At 39.0% G+C, this 24,461-nt stretch overlaps 1 protein-coding gene across 1 annotated transcript in view; it reads right to left on the bottom strand.

The window, feature by feature from the left end:
- LOC149285277 (rap guanine nucleotide exchange factor 3-like) overlaps positions 1-23,530 on the bottom strand; it is a 29,895-nt gene extending 6,365 nt beyond the window's left edge. Inside the window, exons 1-15 of the mRNA XM_089495623.1 lie at positions 23,426-23,530; positions 8,266-8,319; positions 6,179-6,285; positions 5,643-5,764; positions 5,103-5,277; positions 4,866-4,950; positions 4,417-4,477; positions 4,069-4,145; positions 3,763-3,909; positions 3,493-3,608; positions 2,921-3,009; positions 2,582-2,660; positions 1,828-1,978; positions 1,394-1,476; positions 909-948 (exon numbers count right to left, since the gene is read on the bottom strand). Of these exons, the coding sequence (XP_089351749.1) occupies positions 909-948; positions 1,394-1,476; positions 1,828-1,978; positions 2,582-2,660; positions 2,921-3,009; positions 3,493-3,608; positions 3,763-3,909; positions 4,069-4,145; positions 4,417-4,477; positions 4,866-4,950; positions 5,103-5,277; positions 5,643-5,764; positions 6,179-6,285; positions 8,266-8,319; positions 23,426-23,530 (1,491 nt within the window). The remainder of the gene's footprint in view (positions 1-908; positions 949-1,393; positions 1,477-1,827; positions 1,979-2,581; positions 2,661-2,920; positions 3,010-3,492; positions 3,609-3,762; positions 3,910-4,068; positions 4,146-4,416; positions 4,478-4,865; positions 4,951-5,102; positions 5,278-5,642; positions 5,765-6,178; positions 6,286-8,265; positions 8,320-23,425) is intronic.
- Positions 23,531-24,461: the final 931 nt, after the last annotated feature.

The following is a 24,461-nucleotide window of genomic DNA, read 5'->3' as shown; positions in this document are numbered from 1 at the left end:
CTTGGGGGCAGAGTGGCAGCATATCTCAGGGGGGGATAGAGTGGCAGCATATCTCAGGGGGGGATAGAGTGGCAGCATATCTCAGGGGGGGATAGAGTGGCAGCATATCTCGGGGGGGGCACATCTCGGGGGCAGAGTGCATATCTCAGGGGGGGATACAGTGGCAACATATCTCAGGGGGGCAGAGTGGCAGCATATCTGGGGAGGGCAGAGTGGCAACATATCTCAGGGGGGCAGAGTGGCAGCATATCTGGGGAGGGCAGAGTGGCACCAGCATATCTGGGGAGGGCAGAGTGGCAGCATGTCTGGGGAGGGCAGAGTGGCAGCATATCTCGCGAAGGCAGAGTGGCAGCATATCTGTTCCACTAAGTGTTTTTTTTTTTTACTAAGAAATTTTTTTCTTTAAAAAAGCACCTAACTTTTAGGGTGCGACCTATATTCGGGTGCGGCCTATAACCGAGTCAATACGGTATTACCAGCATCAAATCCAGCCCATTATTGCTTATTTGGTCCTTTTTATCCAGCACGCATGATGAAAGTGGCGGGCATTCTCCACATCTTTTGGTTATTATTTTGCTCCAGGGTTTTCTTTCATAGCCATTTATCTTTACTCATAGCCAAGCTAGTCAGCAATATACATTACAAGTTCTTACCTATTAAACAAAAAGTTCTAATATCTGTTTAAGAGCGAATCTTTCTTTGGGTGAGACACCGTTTACAAAAAGTATGGTCATCTATTTTATGGGACTGGGATACTATGTGTGTTATTGTGTCGGAAATTGTTTAAATTACGTAGGACAATGTCTAAAACTATTATATTTATATCTGCTTTTCAGATGTACCCCTATGAATTCTGTTCCTACCAGGAAAAACACATTGATAATTAATTCGAGGCTTATACAACATACCTTTATCTGGGGAGGTGTACAGCCACCAGTATTATCCATTCTGTGGTGAGGGCGGCAAAAAAGACATAGATATTAGCATTTATTAGCACTATATACATCTGCCTCCAATCTGATTGCTCATATTATTTTACATAGCTAAAAGTAATTAAGATAAAATAATAATTTTAGACTGATAGCTTAGTAATCAAGACAGAGACTGTTTTTAAGATCACTTTTCTTTTGGACTAGAAGAAGATTAAAGGATTAAATAGGATATATATATAGGATTAAATATATATATATATATTGATGCATTGATCTGATCTAGACTAAGGGTCTTAGAAATCCTAAGGGTAGTATAAAATAGCGTTTACAGTTTTTAAGACAAGGTCATCCTACGAGCACAAGATATTTGTAAAAGTACAAGCACCAAATAGTTTACAGGCACCAAGTAACAAAAAAACATACGAGAATAGGTTTTTTAAAATATTGTTATGGACACTTACATTCTGTTTCTCCGTCGCTCCTGCAGGTTTTCCTTTAAAAAGCCCAAAAGACGTGGATCTCTGCTAACATATTCAGAAAGTTTCTGTGTAAAAAGAAAGAGTATCACCATCTGCCTATGCGGTATGCAACAATGCATCCACTACTGGAATCAGCAATAATTATAATAAAAACAAGTATATTACGTTCTAAGTGTATGTAGACAATTAGCAGTTGTTATTATTATTAACCTTTATCTATTAAGTGGTAACATATTCTGCATCACTGTACAATTTTAATATGGGGTGGTGAACAGGCTCAGACTGACCTTTTGGGGACCATTTTTTACTGAAGACAGGAAGTATATCTTTTGAGAAAATGGGAATTTTCATTTTTTAAGAAACTCTTTTAAAGAACAAAACCAGTATTATGAGTTGTTTTCGGCTTGTCCGCTCACCTCCAGTAGATTCTTAGCACTTGGCTCAGCTTGTAGTAGTCTCCCATACAGAGACACCCATAAGCTAACCAATTGTAGGATGTTCTGTCTCTTGTGAAGGGAGTAAGTTGCCTTTTCAGGCTCATTCCCGTCAGATGGCTCCACGTGAAACCTAAGTAGCTGTTAAGGTCCCACTGATGATAAGGTTTCACATAATTCTCCTTAATACATGACTAATTATATATCATAACTGGCATTCTCTATCACTTTTCTCTTCACCTTTAATAAAGGGGTTTCTACTAGTAAGCCCCACCAGCCCAGTAATGATTGTTGTTGTTTAAACATACACGAGACAGGCATGAATCTATCTTGAATCTAAGACAAGACCAAGAGTCTGAATATCTACATCAGGAACAATGGGCAGACTAGACGGACCGAATGGTTCTTATCTGCCATCAAATTGTATTTTTCTATGAAATACTTATTTTAATGTGTAAACAATATTACATAGGTTTATTTATTGTACAGAACTGTAAAATGGGTAAAGTGCTTTAATAAATCTAATTTTTTTGAACCATTTATGGCCGTCCTTTCTGCCTGACTCACCTAAAAGTCGAAATAAGACAATACAGAGTAACTTGTCACTACTCCTCATAATACAAAGGTACATTATACAATCTTGGGGAATCCCGACATCATCTCATAACATTAACCAAAGAATTTGTTAGTAATTCCTTATCATTTTTAGAGAAGCAGATTTGCAATGTAAGGATATTGATGAAGTAAAGCTTGGCAGAGCTGAGTGGTTGGCATGAAAATGCTGTGTGTCAGGAGGAATTCCAGCGCAAAGGAATCTGTAAACAAAAAGTTGATTTAACAAAAAGTTGATTTAATTAAGACATAATTAACCTCCTGGTCACTGTTGTTAGAATTAAATTCCTGTCGCTTATAGACAGTAATGTGTTGTCTGTCCTACATGAACAGACATGGGATACACGACCCCTATGTGATGGAAATGAATGCCAACATTACTCCAAGTACTCCAAATGCATTTTTAAAAAATTACTACTACTAGGCCACTTATACCACTTTAATTCATATAATTCCTCCATACCTTCAGGGTTATTGAGGTTTGAGTTCAATCTCATTGTTTCCAGCAGGTGTTCTAGAATCTTATCGGCTGTCCCAGAGACTACTGTGTATCTATTAAGCAAGAAATTACAAAATGGCTTCATTGTGGTGAAGTCACGGGGCTCAAGATGTCATTTAATACTTTAATTACTATAGTTCCTATATCACTTGGCACACCTTGCCAATATACAAAACCAGTTATCGTAGGGCCATACTAAATATTTTTATGAGGTTGCCTTAAAGCTGAGAAATGCTGCTTCAGGTTGATGGAGTTACCATGTTCATCATTTCCTGAAGCAAAAGATGATAGGAGAGCAAGCATTTGCCAACAGTACTACTCTTAAAAACACTGCAAAAAAAGACATGTGGATATGGACTATCGTTAATCCCATCCAATCCCACTCTGTAGCAAATATTTTGGTTTTTTTATGTTTAATCTTGTAGAATAATATAGAACACAGTCATAAAGGTTATCTCCAGTTTCTGATAAACCATAACTTCTTGATAATGAAGGTTATAGTTCATTTTCTACACATTGGTTTCACAAGCTCTTACTTGTGGTTGCCGTGTAATGTTGCTTGATGATTGTTCCCAGAAACCTGAGGGATTTTTTCCAGAACCAATACCACCTTGCCATGTTCCTTGAGACGCACTGTGTTTGCCTCTACATCCTGTAGAAGACACCACCTTTTAATGTACATCAATAAGATAAATGTACAGATAAAATATTCATAATGTGCTGCAAGGGGGCCCAGCTTGCATTGCATGCCATGTATATTAGTAAGCAAAACATAACCAGATATATATTGCTGAGAATGTTCTTACCCGAAGGATTCGATTGAAGTCATGCTTGTCTACACGCAGGAAGTGACAGTTATCCTCACGCAGGATGATTGTCGCAGCTCTAGGGGCATCGTTCACAAGAGCCAACTGTCCGAAATCGTCCCCTTCATGGAGTGTTGCCACCAGGCCCTAAAATCAGCAAAATGAGAACAGTAATAACTTGCCTAGTAGACCAGATTTGAATGTGTTCAGACTGAGACTTCCCTTCTGTCTTTTGAACTTGGTTATGTCTGATTTGTGCTGGAGCATTGTGTTCTTTTTGCATACAAATGTTCTATACAATGTTACCTTTCCATGTGTTACTACATTAACTGAGCCTTTCCAGATGATGTACCAGGACGTTCCTTTATCGCCTTGACTAAACACTGGAAAAGAGAGAAGAATCATATTGACATGTTATTGACTTTGCGACCTATTAAATGTTCTATTCTTCCACAGTTTTGTTGCACAATAGATCTAAAATAGCCCACTGTAATTAAACTCGCTTACATACAAAATATAAAAGCAAAGTGTATCCTATATCCCCAATAAAACAGATACGGTCATTGTGGGTTACTGTATTTTCCATTTATTCTTCATAACCTCCCATAATCTGTCCTTACAGATCTGATTAGTGTATTTGGTCTATCTACTCACACACTGTTCCTGCTTTTGCATGAGGTTCAAACAGCAACACAGATGCCAGCTCCTTCTTCACCTAAAAAATACAATTAAGCATGTGTATAGTTTGATAAGAAAGTTCTGATTGTTATAAATTAATAGTAACCAGAAGAACAACATTGTCAATTTATGCAGTTAACAGACTGCATACAGCTGTATGGATTGAATTAACTGACTTATTGGTATGTTTTCCATGTACAATATTTATCTCCCTCGTCTCTTCAATACATAGATGCATCTTTATCTAGAGGCTAGAACTACTACTGTAGTCAAAGACAGGGAAGACAGTCTTGAGTGACACTGATCCACCATGCTAACACACTTTTAGAAATATATATTCATCATTGACCCCTTGTAGGCTAATATTTTTAAAAGAAGTCAAGAACTCCAAGGAAGATTTTGTATGATTAATGTGAGATACTTACTGAATTGGAAAGATGGGCCACTGCTTTAATGTGCAGTAATTCTTCAAATATCACCTCTAACTCCTCTTCAGTGCGTTGACATGGACTGAAATTATATAGACAAAATATACCAGATCAGAATTGTATTGGTTGCCAATTTTCAGAGGTTCTAGAATCTGTACTACAGATACAGTACATCTAGTTATCTGTATTAGGGATTTCACTGTTCATCATCCACCTCGGCCATGATATACTTACGGCTTACGAAGGATCATAGTTAGCAGGGCTGCTGGTCCGAGCTGTGCCAGGAACACCAGTGATTCTTGCAATTCATCATCCGTATCTCTCTCACTTAGAGCTAAATCCAGAAAATGCTCTACCTTGAAGCGATAAAACTGTGAATCCTTGTCTTGAAAATTTGGTTCTTGCTTTACTGCAACAAAAATAAAGCAAGGGTGGTGTTCCAGAATTAATGATACCAGGTCAGCAGATTTGCGGCTGTTATTCAGTAATGTACAGTCTTAGGGTTCCCTGCTTTTTCACTTAGTCACAATGGGTCTCAACATGAACATTAGAACATATAGCTGTTACCCTTGCCGTATTGCATCGAAAAGCATTGATTAAAGGGACTCTAAGTCTGGAATATAAAAAAAACGATCCATATGTTGTGTTGTGCTGTTCCATAGTTATGACACAATAGTGTTCTTCATAGGCCATATATGCCATGGCCATGTATGTTCAATTAAATATAGCGTATTATGTAAACATTGGCTTGTGCTTTACGTCCAGTTGGCTTACCATGCACCAAGGCACCTTCATCTACCAACACCTGCCATATACCCACAGCCTGACTTCGTGACTGAGGGCCACAGCTTATGCCAATTAGCCAGTCCACTAGTTCTTTTCCTGAACAGCACTGCCTGCATGGGAGACAAGTATGAATGCTTCTGAGGATAAACACACATCTGCTTCACCGTTTTGAAGTCCATGCAGTAATAATAGGAGCATTTCTACTTCTAGAAGTACTGTTTGATAGAGTTATCATAAAACTAGCAACTGAAGATAAGAGGCTGGATTAAATCTATCCCAAGTGATTGAATATTAATTCTGCTATAGACAGAAAAATGGAATAAAAACAACTCAATACAGTTGTGCATCTGTCCCTGTATATCAAAATATGTGCAAAAGAAGAAATATTCTTCTACAACCTGGATTTCTTTAATAATAAAAGCATTCTAGAAAATGTGCAGTTGAAAGAGATATTAACTCATCTGATCATCTGATCTGATCAGAGAAAAGTATTTGTGTACAGAGATGTATAGTAATTGTTATACCTGTGACTGCGGAAGTGGTGTTTTCGATCACGCATCAAGGTTGGTGACATGCTAAGCAGACAAGAACGCAAAACCTTTGCTGCTCTCCAAACTTTTAGCGAAACAACCTATAAAAGAATAAAAAGTACTTTTCTTGGAGACTTTGCAGTGAAGAGGAAAGTAATAAATATTAAGGGTTATGATAATCATATTGGTTTTCCAAACCTCCAACACTGTTCTACCCCAATAACGACAGACAGTATTTGGAATGAGAAAAGGCCACAGTATTTTATTTGTAAGCAACACACAATTTAATTTTATCAAGTAAAACCATGTAGCCTTCCCTAAGCTTGTACTGACCTGTAAACTGCACCAGCAAGTGGGATCAGTACTACCGTCCAGCTTTCCCTTGAGATGCTGCCCATGAGAAAATGCCCTCAACATCCACCAACATAGTCATACCTGGAAACTCTCTGGGTTTGATATGGAAATCTCCTGGTGAAGCATCGCTTCTCCACTTCTCCGGGTCAAGACCCGAATCCCCTGGGTCGAGGGATTGGGGTCTTAACACGCCCTACTCTTCGCCCATTTGCCCTTTAAATGGGGGTGTTTCCTGCTGACATCAGTGGGACCACCCAACGACGTCACAGGACCACCCCCGTCAGTGAGCAGTCCTGTCTGTGTCCCGCAAGGGAAGGCTCCGGGTATCCGGAGTGAAGAAGATACAAACCATGCAACTTAAAACAACTGACTCCAAAAAAGCACCCCCATGCAGGAACATCCTTAGTTCCCCATTGAAACTGTATATTAATACAAGGTTGAGTGGTTGAGGAACTCGCCACATGTTGACAATATAGTTGAAAAAGAAAGGCTTTAACCCTCAGCACCTCCTTACATAGCCCTTGTCCTTATGCCCACCTCCCAAAAAACCTGCCCCCTCAAATCCACCTGGTAATCAATGCCTCCACCCCAATCAAGGTCTGTTCATGCCACCCTTTCCTTTAAAGTTTGGCATTCAGGGCTCCCTATTCTAGCACATGGTTGTTCAAGTTGTGCAGTTACTATATCAACCAATGGAATGATCCTAATAAGACTTTTACCACAAAGGGGTAAAATTGTCTGTTTCATTGATAGTTAATTAGGTATCACCCAGTCTGTACCTGTGGACTCTGGGCTTATAATGATTTGTTAATGTGTTATATCTTGTCACAACCTACAACAGATTATAGCAGCATGTGGGGAATTATGGAATCATTTCCCCATTCCTTTTTATGATTATAGGGTTTTGACAAGCCTTCCCCCTTCTGCGCAATCTTGGAGATCCTACAACGATAACAACAAATGATCAAACTAGCTTAGAGCCAAACTGACTTATATGCCATAGATTTGAATACTATCTACAAAGAAAGTATGGGACTGCTGTATACTGAAATTCTGTTTTCAGGGGTCAAGCCATGGGTGGAGGCTTCTACCCTTAAATCTAAAAGTGAAGTATGGTTAAAATATAATATAGTGTTTTGGTTTAAATCAGTATTTATGGTTGGTCCATGACAAAGCCAACGTGGTCATTCTGCATGGGTATCATATGTGAAAAACTTTTTAGTGTCTATTCACTCAAGTGTTGACGTACTTCTAAAGTGTTTGCATGAAAAATTGCACATTCCGGCATGAGTGTTCATTTTTTGAACTTCTGAAGTTTTTTGAGGGATGTTTGAGGTTTTGGTTTGCCCAGGTACTAGAGAAGAGGTGAGGTATTTAACATTTGTATAGGGATAGCCTCACTGAAAATGTAAGGCATAAGGTTATTTGTTTTAGGTTTAAACATTCCTTTATTATGTTCCCTTATTCTATAGCAAACATATGTAATTACCCCAAAAAGCAAATAGTGAATAACTGTGTATACAGCTAATGTAAACACTGGTGGAAATGGCAAAGTATTGTGACTGCTACATGAGTATTGCTCAATGCCTTCAGAAGTATGAGTTTCAGTTTTACTATTTCCAACTTCAGAATTTCACATTTGACAACAGCACATCCTTATCATTTATTTCATAGATGAATAACACAGAGGACACCTCTCTACAGAAGAGCACAAACCCTTCTCTTACCTGTTTCACAGTTTGGCTGTATTCTTCCTGAGATTCAATATCAGGAAGCGGGGTCTAGAACACAGAAAGAAAGAAATGCATTATATAAAAGAGATGCTTCTACTCAGACACAATAGGGAAAAAAGGGGTCCAAATATTCTGGGGTGTGGATTGGATGTGATAGGACTCATAAGTACATTTATGCTTCTATTTTCCAGTGCTATAAGTAGGGCTCTTGATATGTGGGGCAGGGTTAGAGGTCCTGCCATCCGCCATGACATCACATACGCTTTTGGAGGTCGAAGGGGCTGCAAGAGCATCTCAAGCGTCTCCTTTTGCTCCATGGAAGTTATGGCCCTGGTATTTTCAATTTCTAGAAACCATCACAAAGGTTTAAAGAACATTCAAATGCATAATTTAGGAAAGAGACGTATCATTCTCAACACCATCAAATACATAATCTTTAAGTTACAGTAAGATGTAAACGATACCTAGTAATTTCTAGTGAAAACATTAACACTAAGCATTAGCCCTTCTTTTTCGCTCCTACGCTAAAAATAATTCTTTGTAACGGTTGAAAGACTGTAAGCTCTTCCTATACTGTAAACTGGAAATAGCTAAGTACACCTAAGTCTTAAAAGCCATAGTTGTAGTGTAGGGAAAATATCAGAAGTCCATATTTATATACCGTGCATTTTACTTTTCTGTCATTGCACGACCTGCGATCATTTGAATAGCAGGGAATTAATTTAATCACAGCTGTAGATATTGAGTAAATAAGTCAATCTACCAAATCTCCCATGGAAGCAGATTCACCAGCACCCCGGAAATGCAAAATTAATACATGAATCCACGCACAGGTATCTTTAAAATGTAACACCCAAGGAAGAAGGAAGAGTCTATATATATATATATATATATATATATATATACACATCCATTCATATGTTTATATACAATTAAAGAAATCAGATGTCTCCTCCTTTTATAAGCGGTAAAAGGCTACAATGTTTATGCAGCACTGCAATCTGCTTTTTTTATATAGTGTTAAGTTAACTATATTATCACCACTAGGGGGTGCAATATTTCATAGCTGTATGCACAAAGGATTTTCCATATTACCCACAGGGATGGGGAATGATCCTTTTGCTGCCTTGGTGGCATACATTTATCTGTAGGAACTTAATTAACTGCCTTCTTAAGAACTATTTGAGCGAGTTCCCTTTAAGTAGTTAACACCAGAAACTGAGAAGGGGCAACTATTGGTGTTGCAGAAAAATATATGCCTACTTAGGTCGATGTATTTTACATTTTTTTTTCACAAATAGAGTTGTGTGCATCTTGACATCAACAAGCCAATATCTGCTGTTTCAGCATTAGAGTATCAAATATGGTGAAAGGGGATGAAGTCTTGGTGCCCAGCTCTTATCAGAACTGGTTAATGCTCGTTCTTAATTATTCCCGTTAAACACCATTGGGCGATTGTGCGGAATCAAGAAAACTATGTGGTTGAGAAATTCTGCTAAAATATTTAAGAGTCCTATAAGTGTTAGCAACTTTGCACCGTTACAGACATGATGTGCTGGTGGTCTACAAGGGGGTTGCAGGAGCTTTGTGCGTTTGGGGCCCACATTTTTCTTTCCTTCTGTAGTAGCAGAAACTGAATGCTTCCACAATATGGCTTACTATAAAACTACAGTCAGTTGTACAATCGGCAGATTTCCGACTAAGTCAGCAATTGGACCTAAAAGACTTGGCAGCAGATCCTTAAAGTTGTAGCCCATTGACATCTGGAAAGCCACAGCTGTACAGACTACATGGGGATCTGAAGGCCAAAGGTACAGAAGAGGGTCTCAGCAGCCATGGACCCTAAAGATTTATCTTGTACATTTTCATAGATTAATTCTTTTACAGAAAAACCTACCAACATTCATTGTGTTATTCAAGATATAAAATGGGGTTATGTGTCCTGTGATAGACACATCCTTAGGCCAAAATCTCCCAATAAACAAAGGGCTAATTAGAAACACTTACATAAACGACATTTTCTCTATCACAAGGTCACTTGTGGAGCATGCACTCCAGCTGTCCCCTGCACGCCGCCTTCCACCTGAATAAGCTTGTTTGCAGAACAAACAAGAAAAAAATGTCTGCCAAAGCAATATGCATTCCCCAGTCAGTGGATAGCTATGTTTAAATACTTAAAGCAAATCTACACTGAAACAAATAATAATACTTAATTTTAAAAAAGTACTGGCCCAGGTCTGATGAGACCTTGTAAGCAGAACTAAGAGGTTTTATCAGGCTGCCCTGCTGAACAAAGTGTACTCTTTTGTCATTAGAGCACAAGCACACCATTAGAGAACCGATTTCATTAATTTTCATTACATTTAAAGTTCTATAGCAAGGACAATAAGATGTCCATAATGGTCCCAATAGTAGAATTGGTCAGCAGCACCAAAAAATCAGCAGGTGCACAAGCCAGGCTGCACCAGGACCCTTAATATCATATAAACAGACGAAGGATCAGCACTTCAAGTTGTGAGGTGTTTTAATGTCCACACACAAACAGTCTTTTGTGTGTGAACATTAACCCACCTCACAACTTGAAGTGCTAAGCCGTTGTCTGTTCATAATGGTCCTAAATCCAGTGGAAAAAGTATTTTTCTCCTTGACCATAAAATACTACACTAATAGAGGTCAGGGTTAATTAAAAAAAAAACCTTTATCACATTTTGTTCCAATAAACCCCCTTTACCTGCAAACCTGGAGGCTCCCGTAGTCAGCCATGCCATATTCTAGGTGACTTTCCCTGTTCAAATACCACACTATACTCTTCTGAACACACCAGTGCTGTCCCTTCATAATGAATAGTGAAGGGAGGGAGTTGAAACCACATCTTACTACAGACCCCCCTGACAATTCTAGTGAAAAAACCCTATGTTTCAAAGACATTAACCATTGGCTACTTCAAATACTGTTACATTCTTCTCCTAGTTTCAATCCATTCTCTTTCTCTTATGTTATTAATCCACCTCCTCTTGTCAGATTTGGAACCCTCTAATCCCATACCCTGAGATTTAAGGCCCTCCATTTTAGCCTCCAACAGATTTTAACCATTAACTTGAGGCTCTTTACTCTAACTCCTCTATAATCTATTTAGACTAGAAAGTTAGTTATTTTCTTATATATCGGGTCCGCTACTCTTCTGTGCTCGGACCTGTCTTGGTTACAAGTTACATATTACAAATAAGGAAAATCGCTAAAACTGTATTGGTCCAAGACAAGAGTCTATTCTTATTCTACCACATTTTCTAGGCTAGGTACCACCTTCACGTAAAAACTCCACAAAAACTCCACATTACCAAGTACACATCTACAGTGACTGTTAAGGTCCTGGATTTGGGTGCCTCCATTTAGATTATCTACGCTGGCATGTTTGAGGCTCTTACATTGCGAAATGCATTGATAAACTAAAATGTACATCTTCCTTGTCACTGTTGTAACAGTCTATTTAAACCTTACTGGCTTCTGTATCTATGTTGTACCTGTTGTTCCAGATGTGATGAATAAAAAAATTAGCTGATATAAACATGCGCATGGAAGTATTATCAGTAAAAGCCAAAGCAAACATGTACTCTGAACACACCTTGTTTCACTGATGTAAGAGCAGTAGATCTGTGTGTCACCTTCAGCAGCCTCCTTGCCATGTTCATACAATACAGGCTCAAGTCCTAATGTCATACATTTTGTGCATTTCATATACTTGGTTGCGTTTCAGAGGTAAATCAATGCGAATGTAAAGAATTACAGCTACTGTGTTGTTAAATATCTTAAAGAAGCACTCCAGCCATATTTTCTTGTTAACTGCATAGTAGAGTCTGCTTTGCTTGCATTTCACTCGATTCAAATCAGTTCTAACATTCTTTAGTTATCGGAGTTAAAGAATTAAATCACTGTCTAATTTAACTCCTCCCCCAGCTGCCTCTACTCTAAACAGGGAGCATACCTCAGTATGTTTCTTACATTTGCTCAGTAGAACTTCCTTTCTTGTCAATGGGAGCTCAGCGCCCATTGACAGCAGTCAATCACATCTGTTTGCACACATATGATTGGCTGTAGCTTCATGACTTCATTGTGTGCTACTGAGCATGTGCTAGAAATGTACATGCCAATTCTTCCTAGGTACAGTGTAGAAGGCCAGGTTACGGCCTTTATTAACTTTTATTTCTTATTTAAACAATTGAATTGACTTCCTTTTGCACTGAAAGATGAAATTATATCCATCTGACAGGGTTGAGCAATTTATCATCCACCTCCTCTCGCTATTACCATTAAAGACACTTTAAGGTTTGTTCACCTGAATAAGTAATGGCACTCAAACTGCTCAACTGTGTTTACAAGGAGTGCAGTAAAGCGTAGCCCCCAACCAATTTCACAATGTTCCTGATGGGAGCGTCAATATTTTTCACCCCCAGCTGACCACAAGTGTGAGATTGTTTTATCCTGAAAGGATACCAGGAATGTAAGTTATTTATATAAAGAGTTCCAAGAGGGAATATAAGTAAAAACGAGCCCCAGGAACTACAAATACGTGTCATCTAAAATTGTCAAGCATGACATTACTAATAAGTGGAAACAAAACACATCATGTGTATTTACTTTGGGTTAGAATTATGACAAAATTATACGTGATTGCCATTAGTTGAGCTTTCAGGTTGCATGCCCTCAATGTATTTCTTTGATTTGGACACAACATAGGTCAGGTGTAAAGAAACTTTTAAACATTTTTCTATCACAATTTATATCACATAAAAACAACATAGAAAGCTTTCTTTTCAGTAGGTCTGCTTTTGGGTCGCATGCAAATTAAGTGTTCATAGCAAAATGATGTGTGTTTTATTTTTTGTACATTTTTTAAGGGTTTACAGTAGGGGGGCACCTGACGTCTTAATCACAGAGCAAGGATCAGTGATTTTTCACATTGTGCTGACCATCTCCTGCAATCTAAATAGCTGGGTGAAGAAAGAAAGTACCGTAAATGCCTTGAGAGGTTTCTCGAGAATCCCTTTATGTATTTTCTTACCAAAAATGTTAATTTAAAGAAGCGCCCCTTTAAGTAACAAAACTTTAGCTTTAGATTAATTTGTTATGGTGTCTTTAGATGCATGGATACATTTTAAGATTTATATAACTATGTTTTGGTTTTCTTCTTCAGGTCTTGAGGTCACTAGAATTGTAGAATCAAGACGAATGAGAAGCCCTGACTCTACTTAGCAGTCAGGGCGGCATGTGGTTGTGGGGATAGAGGGGTCAAGTATAGGTCAGGGTTATATAACAGGTTAGGGTTGAGGTTACATAATAAAAAAAAAAAAAAAAGTGTAGAAGCTGCTAGATGCGCTCGCGCCGCTTAGTTGGCCGCGCCTTTTTGCGCTCGAGGGTGTCTCGAGCCACTTAGTTTAACCGCGCTTTTCTGATATGAGGTAAAGTGGTATCTCGCGCTGGGCTCGCGCTGCGCTCGCGCTGCGCTAAGGGCGGGATTTTGCCCTATAAATAGACCTGCTGAGGTGCGTTTGTTTCACACCTGCGGCGAACCGCTAGCTGACTGCACTGACCTCTCTGTAGCGTCTGGTGAGCGGCAGCTTAGCGGGAGAGCCAAGGGTACGAAGATGGAAGAACTTCTTCTGAGGCGCCCACCCTCCCACCCAAAAAGTTTAAAAAAAAAAAAAAATCTGTCGTGGCTTTTATTGGGGTTAAGGTTGCCCCTTTTTTCTTCTGAAGGGTGAACCAGTGGTTTTGGGCTATCCTGGCTTTAGGGCGGATGGTCTTTGAGTATTTAAGTATGGTTGCACTCTGGGGCTTGTGCCAAGAGTGCTTTATGGTTTACAATGTTTATGTTGATATTAAGTAATTGGTTGTTGTTACAATGTAAAACCAAATAAAAGACCACGGCCTGTTTCTCCAATTCAGTTGTTAGTGTCTTTATTTATTAGGATAAGTCGGTATGGGTTAAGCTGTTTATTTGTTTGTGCATATCCCTTACAATCACATGAACCTGCACTCCCAGTGGCTCCATTAAGACAAATTTTCAAGAGGCCGCTAAATCACAGGATAAATATCAAGCCCTGAGACACTGCTTGTATTTAATTCCCACGTTAAATATATCATAACTGTATGATAAAATCACATCTTCCTTTGTGCTCTTTGCTTTTGAATAATGTGGATCTGCCACCTATGTAAAACGTACAATTCAAATTATATTCACTAATTAATCTTGGGTTTATAGATTAAATCCAAATATACATATTAAAAATCCATCCGATGTGTATCATGGGAAATATATCTTGCCCTTAGGATCTATTCTTCCCCATCATGTTGTCTCTACCCATACTGCTTAATTGCTGATTCATGTTGATTGGTTCTGGCAGCCATTGTAAAAGTTGGAGGGGGATAAATTGAAGATACAAAACTATTTAGATAATGGTGGCCCTGCCACAGGCTGTCCACCATTCCAGCCTCCCCGAGGTAATTTTTTTAAAGTGTTTTTCAACTCTACAACTACACAGATTGCTAAACAAAATACACAAGCCACAGATGGTTTTAACTAATGAACAGTAATAGTTCCTCTTTAACTCACCGGGGGCTGTGTGCGAGGGGGAGGGGTTGTGTTATAACAACAAAAGTGATTGCGTTCTTGCCCAAAGGTGTTTTTTTTTTGTTTGTTTATACTAGAGACATAACCATTTGTTAGCTGTAGCATGCAACAAGCATAGGAATTGTCCCACCTGTAAACTACACAATGCAGATAATGTGTTTAAAGAGGTTATAAGTGCCCTCTTTTTTGTATGTGCCCCTCCCCCCTGAAAGTGTTACCTGTACTACAATACCTATTTGTTTATTGTTTCGGGCATCTTAAGTCAATATTAGGATTTGGGAGGTAAAAATAGACTGTTGCCCCTTGGATTTGTTTAATGACTCCCCTGTGTCTGGGGTAAGCTTGGTTGCACATATGCTCCACAAGTCTGGCTATCAGTGTTACTGCAATCAAAACTGAGAAGTATTGTCCTGCACTGTTCTATGAGAACTTCCTTTCTCCATACAATAGATGTGTACTCCTCCTTGAATAGGGTTTCCTGCCTTGAACTGATCCAGAAATCCTGAATTACAGGAGACATCCGGCAGGAGCTTGGCATTTCTCCAGCCTCCCTGCGTTGGTTCTTGAGTGTATTTGGCATGGGTTTGGTGTTGCTATGGTTACTCACTGTGTGCTGTTGGGCACGCCGCCTTGTCTTTGCCTCTATGAGAAAAGCTTTTCCCACTTTTTTATCCCTTTTGGCTCAATTAAACTTTTGCCCACAGATCTACAAGCATTAATGTGATCATGTGTACACTGGAAGTTTTTGTAGCCCAAACCTGAGAAGGACCCCGTTCTATGACTTTTACTAAGCCACAGAGAGATAGTCACCTGTACAATGAAAATAATAGAATATAGAGTATTGCGTGTGGGAGAGCATCAGGGATTGAAAGCAGGCTATTACAAGCTTTCCATGAGAGTAAGTCTAAGGACCATGTGTAAGCTATGACCTTTGGTGTAAGCTAAACAAGATTCAGTGTTAGAATTAACTTGTCCTTCCTTTCACCCCATCCAAGAGACATACCCACAGATCCTCAGTCACAAGACATGCAACAAAAATATAACATAATGCTTATATATATAATTAATTCACAAAAAACTAACATAATGTTTGTGTTCTGCAGTTATTAAACTATGGAAGTTGTATATAAAAATGTATTTTGGTGGAAGGTTTGAAAACTGGTCAGGTCACTATGAAACCAATGGAATGTTCCTACTCACCGTACCATTACACTGGGCGCCATGGGGATAAGACCATTTTTTAAAACATTGTACCAGAATTATGTTTTATACTATATATTTACTTATAACTATAAAAAAGCACCTCTTCCAGGGATGTGATCATTTCAGTTAGTATGCCATTTAGGTAGTCACTAAGAAATGCGAGTCTCAAGATGTATACATATTGTTCTACATTAGCACAGAAGTATCAGCCATAAAGACTGGCTGAGCTGCTTCATATGAGTAGATACAGTTAACTTGAACCGCTGAGGGTCACTGAGGACAGTATTGAGGGACCACCATACCTGGCTACCCAGAGCTCTTTCTTCTGGGGGCGTGGCTTTATTCAGGGGCACAAGGCTAGCTGCTTTTACTGGAAAGGTTAGCCCAGTTATATTTTAGTGGACGGGGGGGAGTGGCCAGGTGCTGCTGTCCTAACCAAAGATTGAAGAAACTGACCCTGAGTCCCATTGAAGCAGAGCATCACCTGGAGACTCTGGTCAAACCCAACAGGTTTCCAGGCACGGGGGGTAAAAATGCTTTTATGAATAAAAGTAATATAGCACATTTTTTATGTAGGATCATAGGTAAAGAATCAAATTAGGATTCCATATTCATGTAATGTTACGCTTAATCTTATAAGAAAAAGTTCAGATAAATCCCCAAATTATGTCTTGCTACAGTGTATCTATACCCTGACACAATTATGCTGAAAAAGTGTGTAATTTATCCAAACATTCACATGTTAATTGTTCTAAGTAAATAAAACCCTTTGCATTGGCTTCGTTGTTGCATTTATGCTTGGCGCCTATATCTACTCTGCCAAAAAAATAACACTTTTGTAACTAAATATAGTTTTAGAAACATCTCCCCTAGTACTATTAAAAGCCCAAGCCCCTTTCAGAAATAATTATTTCATCCTGTTAAATTCTGCATTGTTCAGAATTGTTACTGGGAATACTTAATTGTCATGTGACACAGAAGCAGGCCCTGGTAGGCTGTTATAGAAACTGAAAAAGTTTCTTCAAAGATTCTGTGTTGCTTCCTTGCAACTTAACTTTCAGCAGAGCGATTAAAATGCTAGATTGGCCAAGATTTATTTTGCTTAACAAAGACATCATATAGACTTTAAAGTATATGATAGGTGCGTGATGCCTTTGTCTATCCCCCTTCTGTTTGGAGTGCAGGAGATATACTTGGCCCAATACATCTCCTGACACGTGAGTTAGCTCCTGTGCTGGCATAGCAAGCATGCAAGCAGGGGTCTTACGAGACCCCATGCACATGTGTGGAAAGCGCAGCCACTGATTTCAATGGGAGAACTTTCTTGCCACTGACTGGCTGCTTCGAGCAGTTATTCAGTTGACCGAAAATTGGAACTTAAGTACCAAGTGCATGGACATGTGCGGACCCTAACAGGTGTCCAAATTCAAACCTGCTTCCAGCCCATTTCAACCTGACACCCGTGGTTTAGATTAATATTGACCTCTGAATCTCCGAAGCTGAAGCTTCTAGAATGTCTCAGATTTTTTGAGTGTATTTTTTCTCTTTCATCCTACTGGGAAATATCGTTCAAATCTGATCTGACTGCATTGACGTAAGCAATAGGAAACTGTAGCCTAGTCAGCATAACTAAAAGCTTCATAAATGAGCTGATCCTGAGATATTTCAAGAACTAAACCCTTTAATAGCTCATCATAAATATTTTATTGAAGTGAATTGCAGATAGCAGCAACCAGTATGTATTAATCACTCCTTGGGAGGTGAAGGTATCCTAAATTAAGTCACTTGTATTCAAGATGGGTTTTAGCTAGACCTGTCCATTCGTATTCGGGAGATCATGAAAACGAACACAACCTTTAACTAATGGTCTCCCCAGGCCAAGTTTCTGCATCAGAAGGTTAAAAGTCCCTACAAGCGACTCTATTGGTCGCTGGCAGGGTGCTCCTCTGGCAGCAACCAATGAAGGGCAATGAACTTCCACACATATTTCCCCAGCGTTAGATTATGCTGTTTAAGATCAAAAGGGTAGATCTCAATTGAAGCAAATGAAACTGCATTTCTAACAAGGTGCTGGTTTTACAATTGTAAGCGTGTCAAATAATTAGATGTGGTCAACTGTCATTCCAAAATATTAATAATAGGGTGTATTTAATTCCTAATTATGGCAGAGGACTAATTCTAAAAGCTAATTATTTCTATCTATAGCTATTTTATCATTTACATTAAAGGCTTATTATTATTCCATACTAGTAATAAGGCTGAATAAACAACCAGTACTGCCTACCTTGTGCAACTCTATTCTAACATTAAAGCAGATCTCTTACTTTTTTCGCAAACCTTCGTTTTTGCAGTTCAATACTCTATTGCGAGGTTTCCCACCTTTGGCCAAAAAGCCAAGCTTCCCTTAAGTATATTACTATTCAATTAAATATACGTGAGCATAAAAATGTAGCATGCGGCCGTGCATATCTATCCATCGGTCACACCTATGTCATCAGGTGGTTGTTGGCCTTTAAGTGCCAGAGCCGCCATGTGATCCCCAGTCTAGCCCTGGCCAACAGGGCCAGCCCCACCAAATAGGCACCTAAAGTGCCAAACGGCAGGACTCCTTACTGATTCTTATAGCAGGATATTACCTGGTGCTCAGCATCCAGTTGCTACATGCTATGTGTCAAGAATGGTGACCGTGAAGAGACAGACCAACATCCACGTACAGGTAGGCTAAAGGTAGGTGAGAGGCCCAGACATTTAGAGACGGCAGTGATACCCATTTGTTGCATTCTGGGAGTGTAACAGAAATGATATTTTTAGTAAGCTTGAATCTCCATCACAAAGCATCAATGTATTCCCCGGGGGAATGTGCACTTCTATGAAAAGAAGTAAAAGTGTTGAAATTTAACAGAAAAACAACAGCGCACTTAGCATAGTGATTATTCACTTACTATGTAAGCAGAGCACTTTCCATGCTTCCATAATGGCTGGATATTGATAGTTTTGGTTCAGTGCCAAATGAATGTCACTGCAATTGAATTATAATAGGTGGTTTAGGTGACAGCTTGAGTACTGTTCCTGTGGTTTTATGACACCCCAGCTAAAAATACACACACGCCATCATGAATACACGTTTCCTATGGCATGTAAAAATAGCTACAGAATTTAGTGTGGTCAAAACCAGCAAATCAGAAACCACTCTTTTTTAAAAAATATATATTTGTATGCAATGGGAAACAAAATTAGATTATCAACCGCCAAGTGTTACAGACGTAAGGTCTGCACAACTAGGTAAGGTATAGCCATATAAAGTCAATATTGTATAATATATACAAAAAGAGAGACATTTATTTCTACCTAAAGTGATATATATATATATACATATTTTTTTTTATTATTTTTTTTTTAAGGAAAATTTAGGGGTTTATTCACTAAACTAGATGTTCAGATGAATTATATTGGATTATATAAGGGGGGAAAAAAGTTGTTTTAAGATAATTTAATTTTGAAGTTTGGTTTTAAATTTAGTTTGGTGCAAAACCAATGCACTTATTCAGTGGCATCAGTTGCAATGCGGACAAGACCCAGCAGAGTTACTTTGTATATATTAATTAATCTAAGTATGAACATCACTCAATTATCAATGTATATTAATTATTAAGGTCTACAGCTCTTACTCCACAAAGTACTCCTGAAATGTATCAACTGTCTTAAAGGGACACTCCAGTCATCACATGCACTTTAATAGCTGTATCCCCTTTAAATTACTATTTAATCCCTCTTGCAAATGCATGGAGGGATTCAGCAGTATCCCCTCTCATCTATGGGCTTGCCTCTGTTATCTTGTCCTAATATAAAAGACAAACACCCTGACTCCTTATTATATTGCTTGTGATAAACAATAGAATGGCTCAGTCTTAATTACCCAGCCTGACACACTGACTAATGAAAGTCTATGGAGGAAAGGATTTAATTGTTTGAGGACTTCATTAGCATTCCCAAAAAGGATCAGCTCAGTGTGTTTGGCAGGGAAAGTACTCCAAAATATCACTGACAATGGCAGCCACTAAGTCTGCAGAGAAAGGAAGTTTATTGAAACAAAATGAGATACATTCATTTTTTTGTGAAAAATATTCCTTTCCCTTTACGTTGGCTACTAAGGCATCTAACTGAGAAATTCTACTACTGTGCCCCCTGCTCGCCTGCTGCTCTGTAGCCAGGAATGATATGCCTACCTGCAGTGATTGTATCAGTCACAATGAGATACAAAAGGACTACTGTGTCATCCCAACTCAAAACTACATCACATCATTGGAGGCAAGTTTCTAGGTCACTGGCAAAGAATCCTGCAAAAACTGGGAGTGATTCGCTTAAACTGGTTCAGATTGGAGTCTCTTACAAGACGAGCATCGAATAAACACTTCAGTGCAACCTCTTGTTTAATAACCCACAAAGGGCGCACAATACTAAATTGTGAATTGGCGTACGGCATAAACGAGCACAGAATGTACTTTAGATAGTAAAAGTGATTTCATTAATAAAGCAGAATGGTTGAATTAACTCTCTTGAAAAGCACCATCATGACAGGATTCTGATGTTTCTGACATTAAGCAGATAGAGAAATAGTACTCTGTTCTGCCAGAAGTAGCCTTCACAGCGCAAGCTGAGAAACTGATAAGAAACTTCAGAAGCCCCAGCGTAGGAGGAGATTGAGTGGGCATGTGAGCCTCCTTTTGCCCCAGAACTGATGCAGGAGATGAAAGCTGAGATGTAGACTTTTCATGGATGACTAGGTACACTTTCCAGGAAGACAAGTGTGTTGTATTTTCCAATCAGTCTTTACCTGTCTAGGCTCTAAATGCCACGGTTTATTTTCTTTATGAACGTCAGCAGTACCTTGAACAAATATTTCCACTCAGCACCTTCCATTGTGATGCTCTTAACTCCATCCTCTCCTGACACCATTAGGCTCTTAACAATTATTAATGGATAATAAAACAGTCGTCTGATACCAGTTAATAGTACTTAACGTAGGCTACCGTGAAAGAAATTCAGTGCTGGCTTGCCATTACATCAGAACATTTACTGTCTGCATCTCAGGGTATTTGCCATTCAGATGCTGAGATCGATTAAACGTATAAACTGTCCTTTATACACTATATATAGTGAAAATAATATTTTCGGTGCATTATAATGACTTTGAGTTATTTAGTTTATGTGTATCTTTCCTGCAAAATGTCTATATATTTTGTTTTCTGTGCTAAACAAAATTGCCAGAGAAGACATTTATATTTGACTTTTACACTGGACCAAGGAGCTTTCTGCCCCTTTTGAAAACCATGAATTGGTACAATAGCCAACTGGGCATTTGCCCAGTTATGGGGGGGGGGGCGGCTTTGCTCTAAAGTATCATTACTCCTTTAATGATCCGTACATGTTGTTTGCCTTTAAAGTTGATAAGGGCCAAAATGTACTAGAATGGAAGCCAATATCCCTTCCTATACACAGGTACTTACACAATGTAGCCATCTCCCCATCCATTTATCTGCCAAAACATCTATAAATAACCTGAGCAGAGATTCTTAGAAAAGCTAATAACTGGATTGATACAAAGACAGCGTTCCCAGGAAGTCTTTCGCAACACACAGAAACACGATTTCCAATGCTTCTCATTCTTTCTAATGCAAAAAAATCAAACTATCACTATCACTAATGAGTCAGCTTGTTTTTCACTAAGGTATATATTCTGCACATTATTTATTGCCACTCGGTATTATCCCCTGTATATATTCCTTGTTCCTTGTACGTTGCAGCATCCGCATCTAAAATTATATGACACATCCTTATGTACACATATTAGAAAAACATAAGCTCGTGTCCTAGGATGTGACATCATATCGCAGCACTCTGCAGTGAGGACGGCTTGGAGTTCTGCCCTAGGTTAGGCCTAGATCAGTGCCCATGGTAAATATGGCGTAGATTAAACTGTAAAATTTAAGCATTTGGGAAAAGTGCCAGATCCACTTTTACCCCAATTCACTACATTTCTACTAAGTCCATTCTTCCAGCTGTCCCTTATCGCTTTCACGTGTTTGAATTAGGGTGACCATATCAGCCACTTTTTCCAGTCCACGCAGCATTTTGCCATATTACCGACCAGCACATTTAAATTGCAGTATGTGGGATGTGTAAACCCACGACGGGAACCAATTACTTAGTTACACTTCCCACATACTGAAGGGCAGCATTTTACATGTACTGATCAGCAATATGTGAAAATGATGTTTGTCCTGGAAAATTTGACTGATGGTGTCAACCTAGTTCCTAAGTCTAATTCTCCAAACAGAGCTGAACCATTTGCCCACAGCAGGGCCATGTAACACAGCTCACGCTCCTTTGTTTGTCATTAGTGTGAGTGTGTGTTAGTATGAATGTGTGATTGTGTGTTGTACTAGGGTGGTAAGGGGGGCACTTTCCTGTATACGACCTTGGGCTAGAAGGTGCCAGCCGTCTAGTGGCTATTGGTCATTTTGTTAACTCTTTTTAAGCCAAAAGGTAAATCATCAACATTGCATGCTATAAATATAATGGGGAGAAGAATGTAAATGTGATGTAAGTTGACTCCGGGAAGCTCGGGTTCAGGACTACACCCCACAGGTAAATGCGACATGTCCACATTCTTAGCATACAATTTAACCTTTTGGGTACCATGTGTAGGTTGAAAACATTTATCTCTTTCTAAGTATACTAACTATGTTAGCCCAGCCAGAAAACAGTCTCATATTGGAAGGCAGAGGTTTGTGAAAGTGATACCGGAAGGATTATTATTCATACCTATGTTCCTGTTACCTAACACAAGAAAATGATTGTTTTTTTTTTCTTTCTTAAATTAGAAGATTGGCTGCAGTTCCACTGCCTCTACTAAACTTAACATTTTATGTGCAGGTGGAACTGCACCTTCAAAAAAAGGTCACCGTAACCAGAGGGAACAGTCTAATTCCTATTTTCAAAATATTATGCTAAACAGGAACAAATAGAATTACATTGAAAAGTTACTTTGACCATAAGTATGGTAACAATATCATATACAGTGTTTCTTTTTCTATGGGGAAAATAAATAAGCATAATTAGAACAGTCCAGCTTGCTTTCCTATTTCTTTTTTTAAGATGGAAGTGCAAATATATATCAAAGGGATAAAAGCACTTTAACCCTGTTGATTCAAGGAGGAATAAGTAGCTGAATAAAAAAAAACCATATAAATCACTACAATAAAACTTGATTCATCCTAAGTATAACCAAAAATCCAAAAGCAATTAAGAAAGTATAAATACCCATCTAATCCCTTGGATGCTGCTGGGGATGTCCTCAGATCTCTGTTCCACCTGGATCTCATAAGAGTAGGTCCTGAAGAAGTGCATCTTGTTCATGTGCCTCATCCAGCTCAGTTTCCTTGTCTCCTGGAATCTAACTGCTCTGATTCTTAACTAATCTATTGAAATTCATTAAAATAACAATAAACACCACGAATTGCAGGCATGTCGGTGAACCTGGGAGTATTTGCTTGCGATCGAAGTGTTCAGCAGCTGTGCTGTCTCTGATGAGACATCCTACTGGTTTGATGAGATGAAGTTGTGATTTGCAGGGTCCCTGGCATTCTCATTTCTGTTGTGGTCTGGAGCTGAGAGTCACCAGCAAAAAGGAGAGGCTGCCAGTCTACCCTCTGGAGCTCCGATACAGAACGCTGCACTTTCTCTCGTTCCTTCTGTTCTGCACAATGTCCTGCTTATCGCTAAGCACAGCTCTGTCTCCTGGGAGGGAGCAGCAAATAGTAGTCAAATGTCACAATTAGCTTGAAAAGTTTTTCTTTGTTAACTCTGCATTGATCAGACTGGTCCTGGAAGATTTACCATTAAGTCCCACAACAAACGGAATGTTCTTGCTCTTTGCATCCCAAAACATCCCGTCCACTCTCATTTTAATCCTTTTTTCACTTTTCAATGATCTTCTATGGCACACCACTGATAGAAACGTTTACATACAACAACAATGCCTTTGGCATCTGTACAGAAGCAGACAGTCAGGTTAGTAGACAAAAGGCTGATGGGTCCCCTTAACACAGGTGCGGGTGTGAGCTTAAGCCTCACCTTGACGGGCTGTCAGGAACCAGCAGGTGTTTTTTTACAAAGCATCCAGGTAAAGTTTTGCAGGTAACAGTAGACAGAAGGTTCTTGCCTTAGTAGTGCCGAGTACACTGTGGGAAGGAGGTGGATAAGAGCTGCCTAATACATGCGAAGCTGGGGAGGACGCACAGGCATGCAGAGACACTGCCTTTCTGCTCCAGCTACACAAACACTTGGCAGGTGACCT

Source organism: Sceloporus occidentalis, unplaced genomic scaffold (genome assembly GCF_023333645.1).
Source record: "Sceloporus occidentalis isolate IW3139 unplaced genomic scaffold, rSceOcc1.0.p SCAF_82, whole genome shotgun sequence".
Taxonomy (NCBI): domain Eukaryota; kingdom Metazoa; phylum Chordata; class Lepidosauria; order Squamata; family Phrynosomatidae; genus Sceloporus; species Sceloporus occidentalis.
This window is presented reverse-complemented; position numbering and strand designations above follow the sequence as displayed.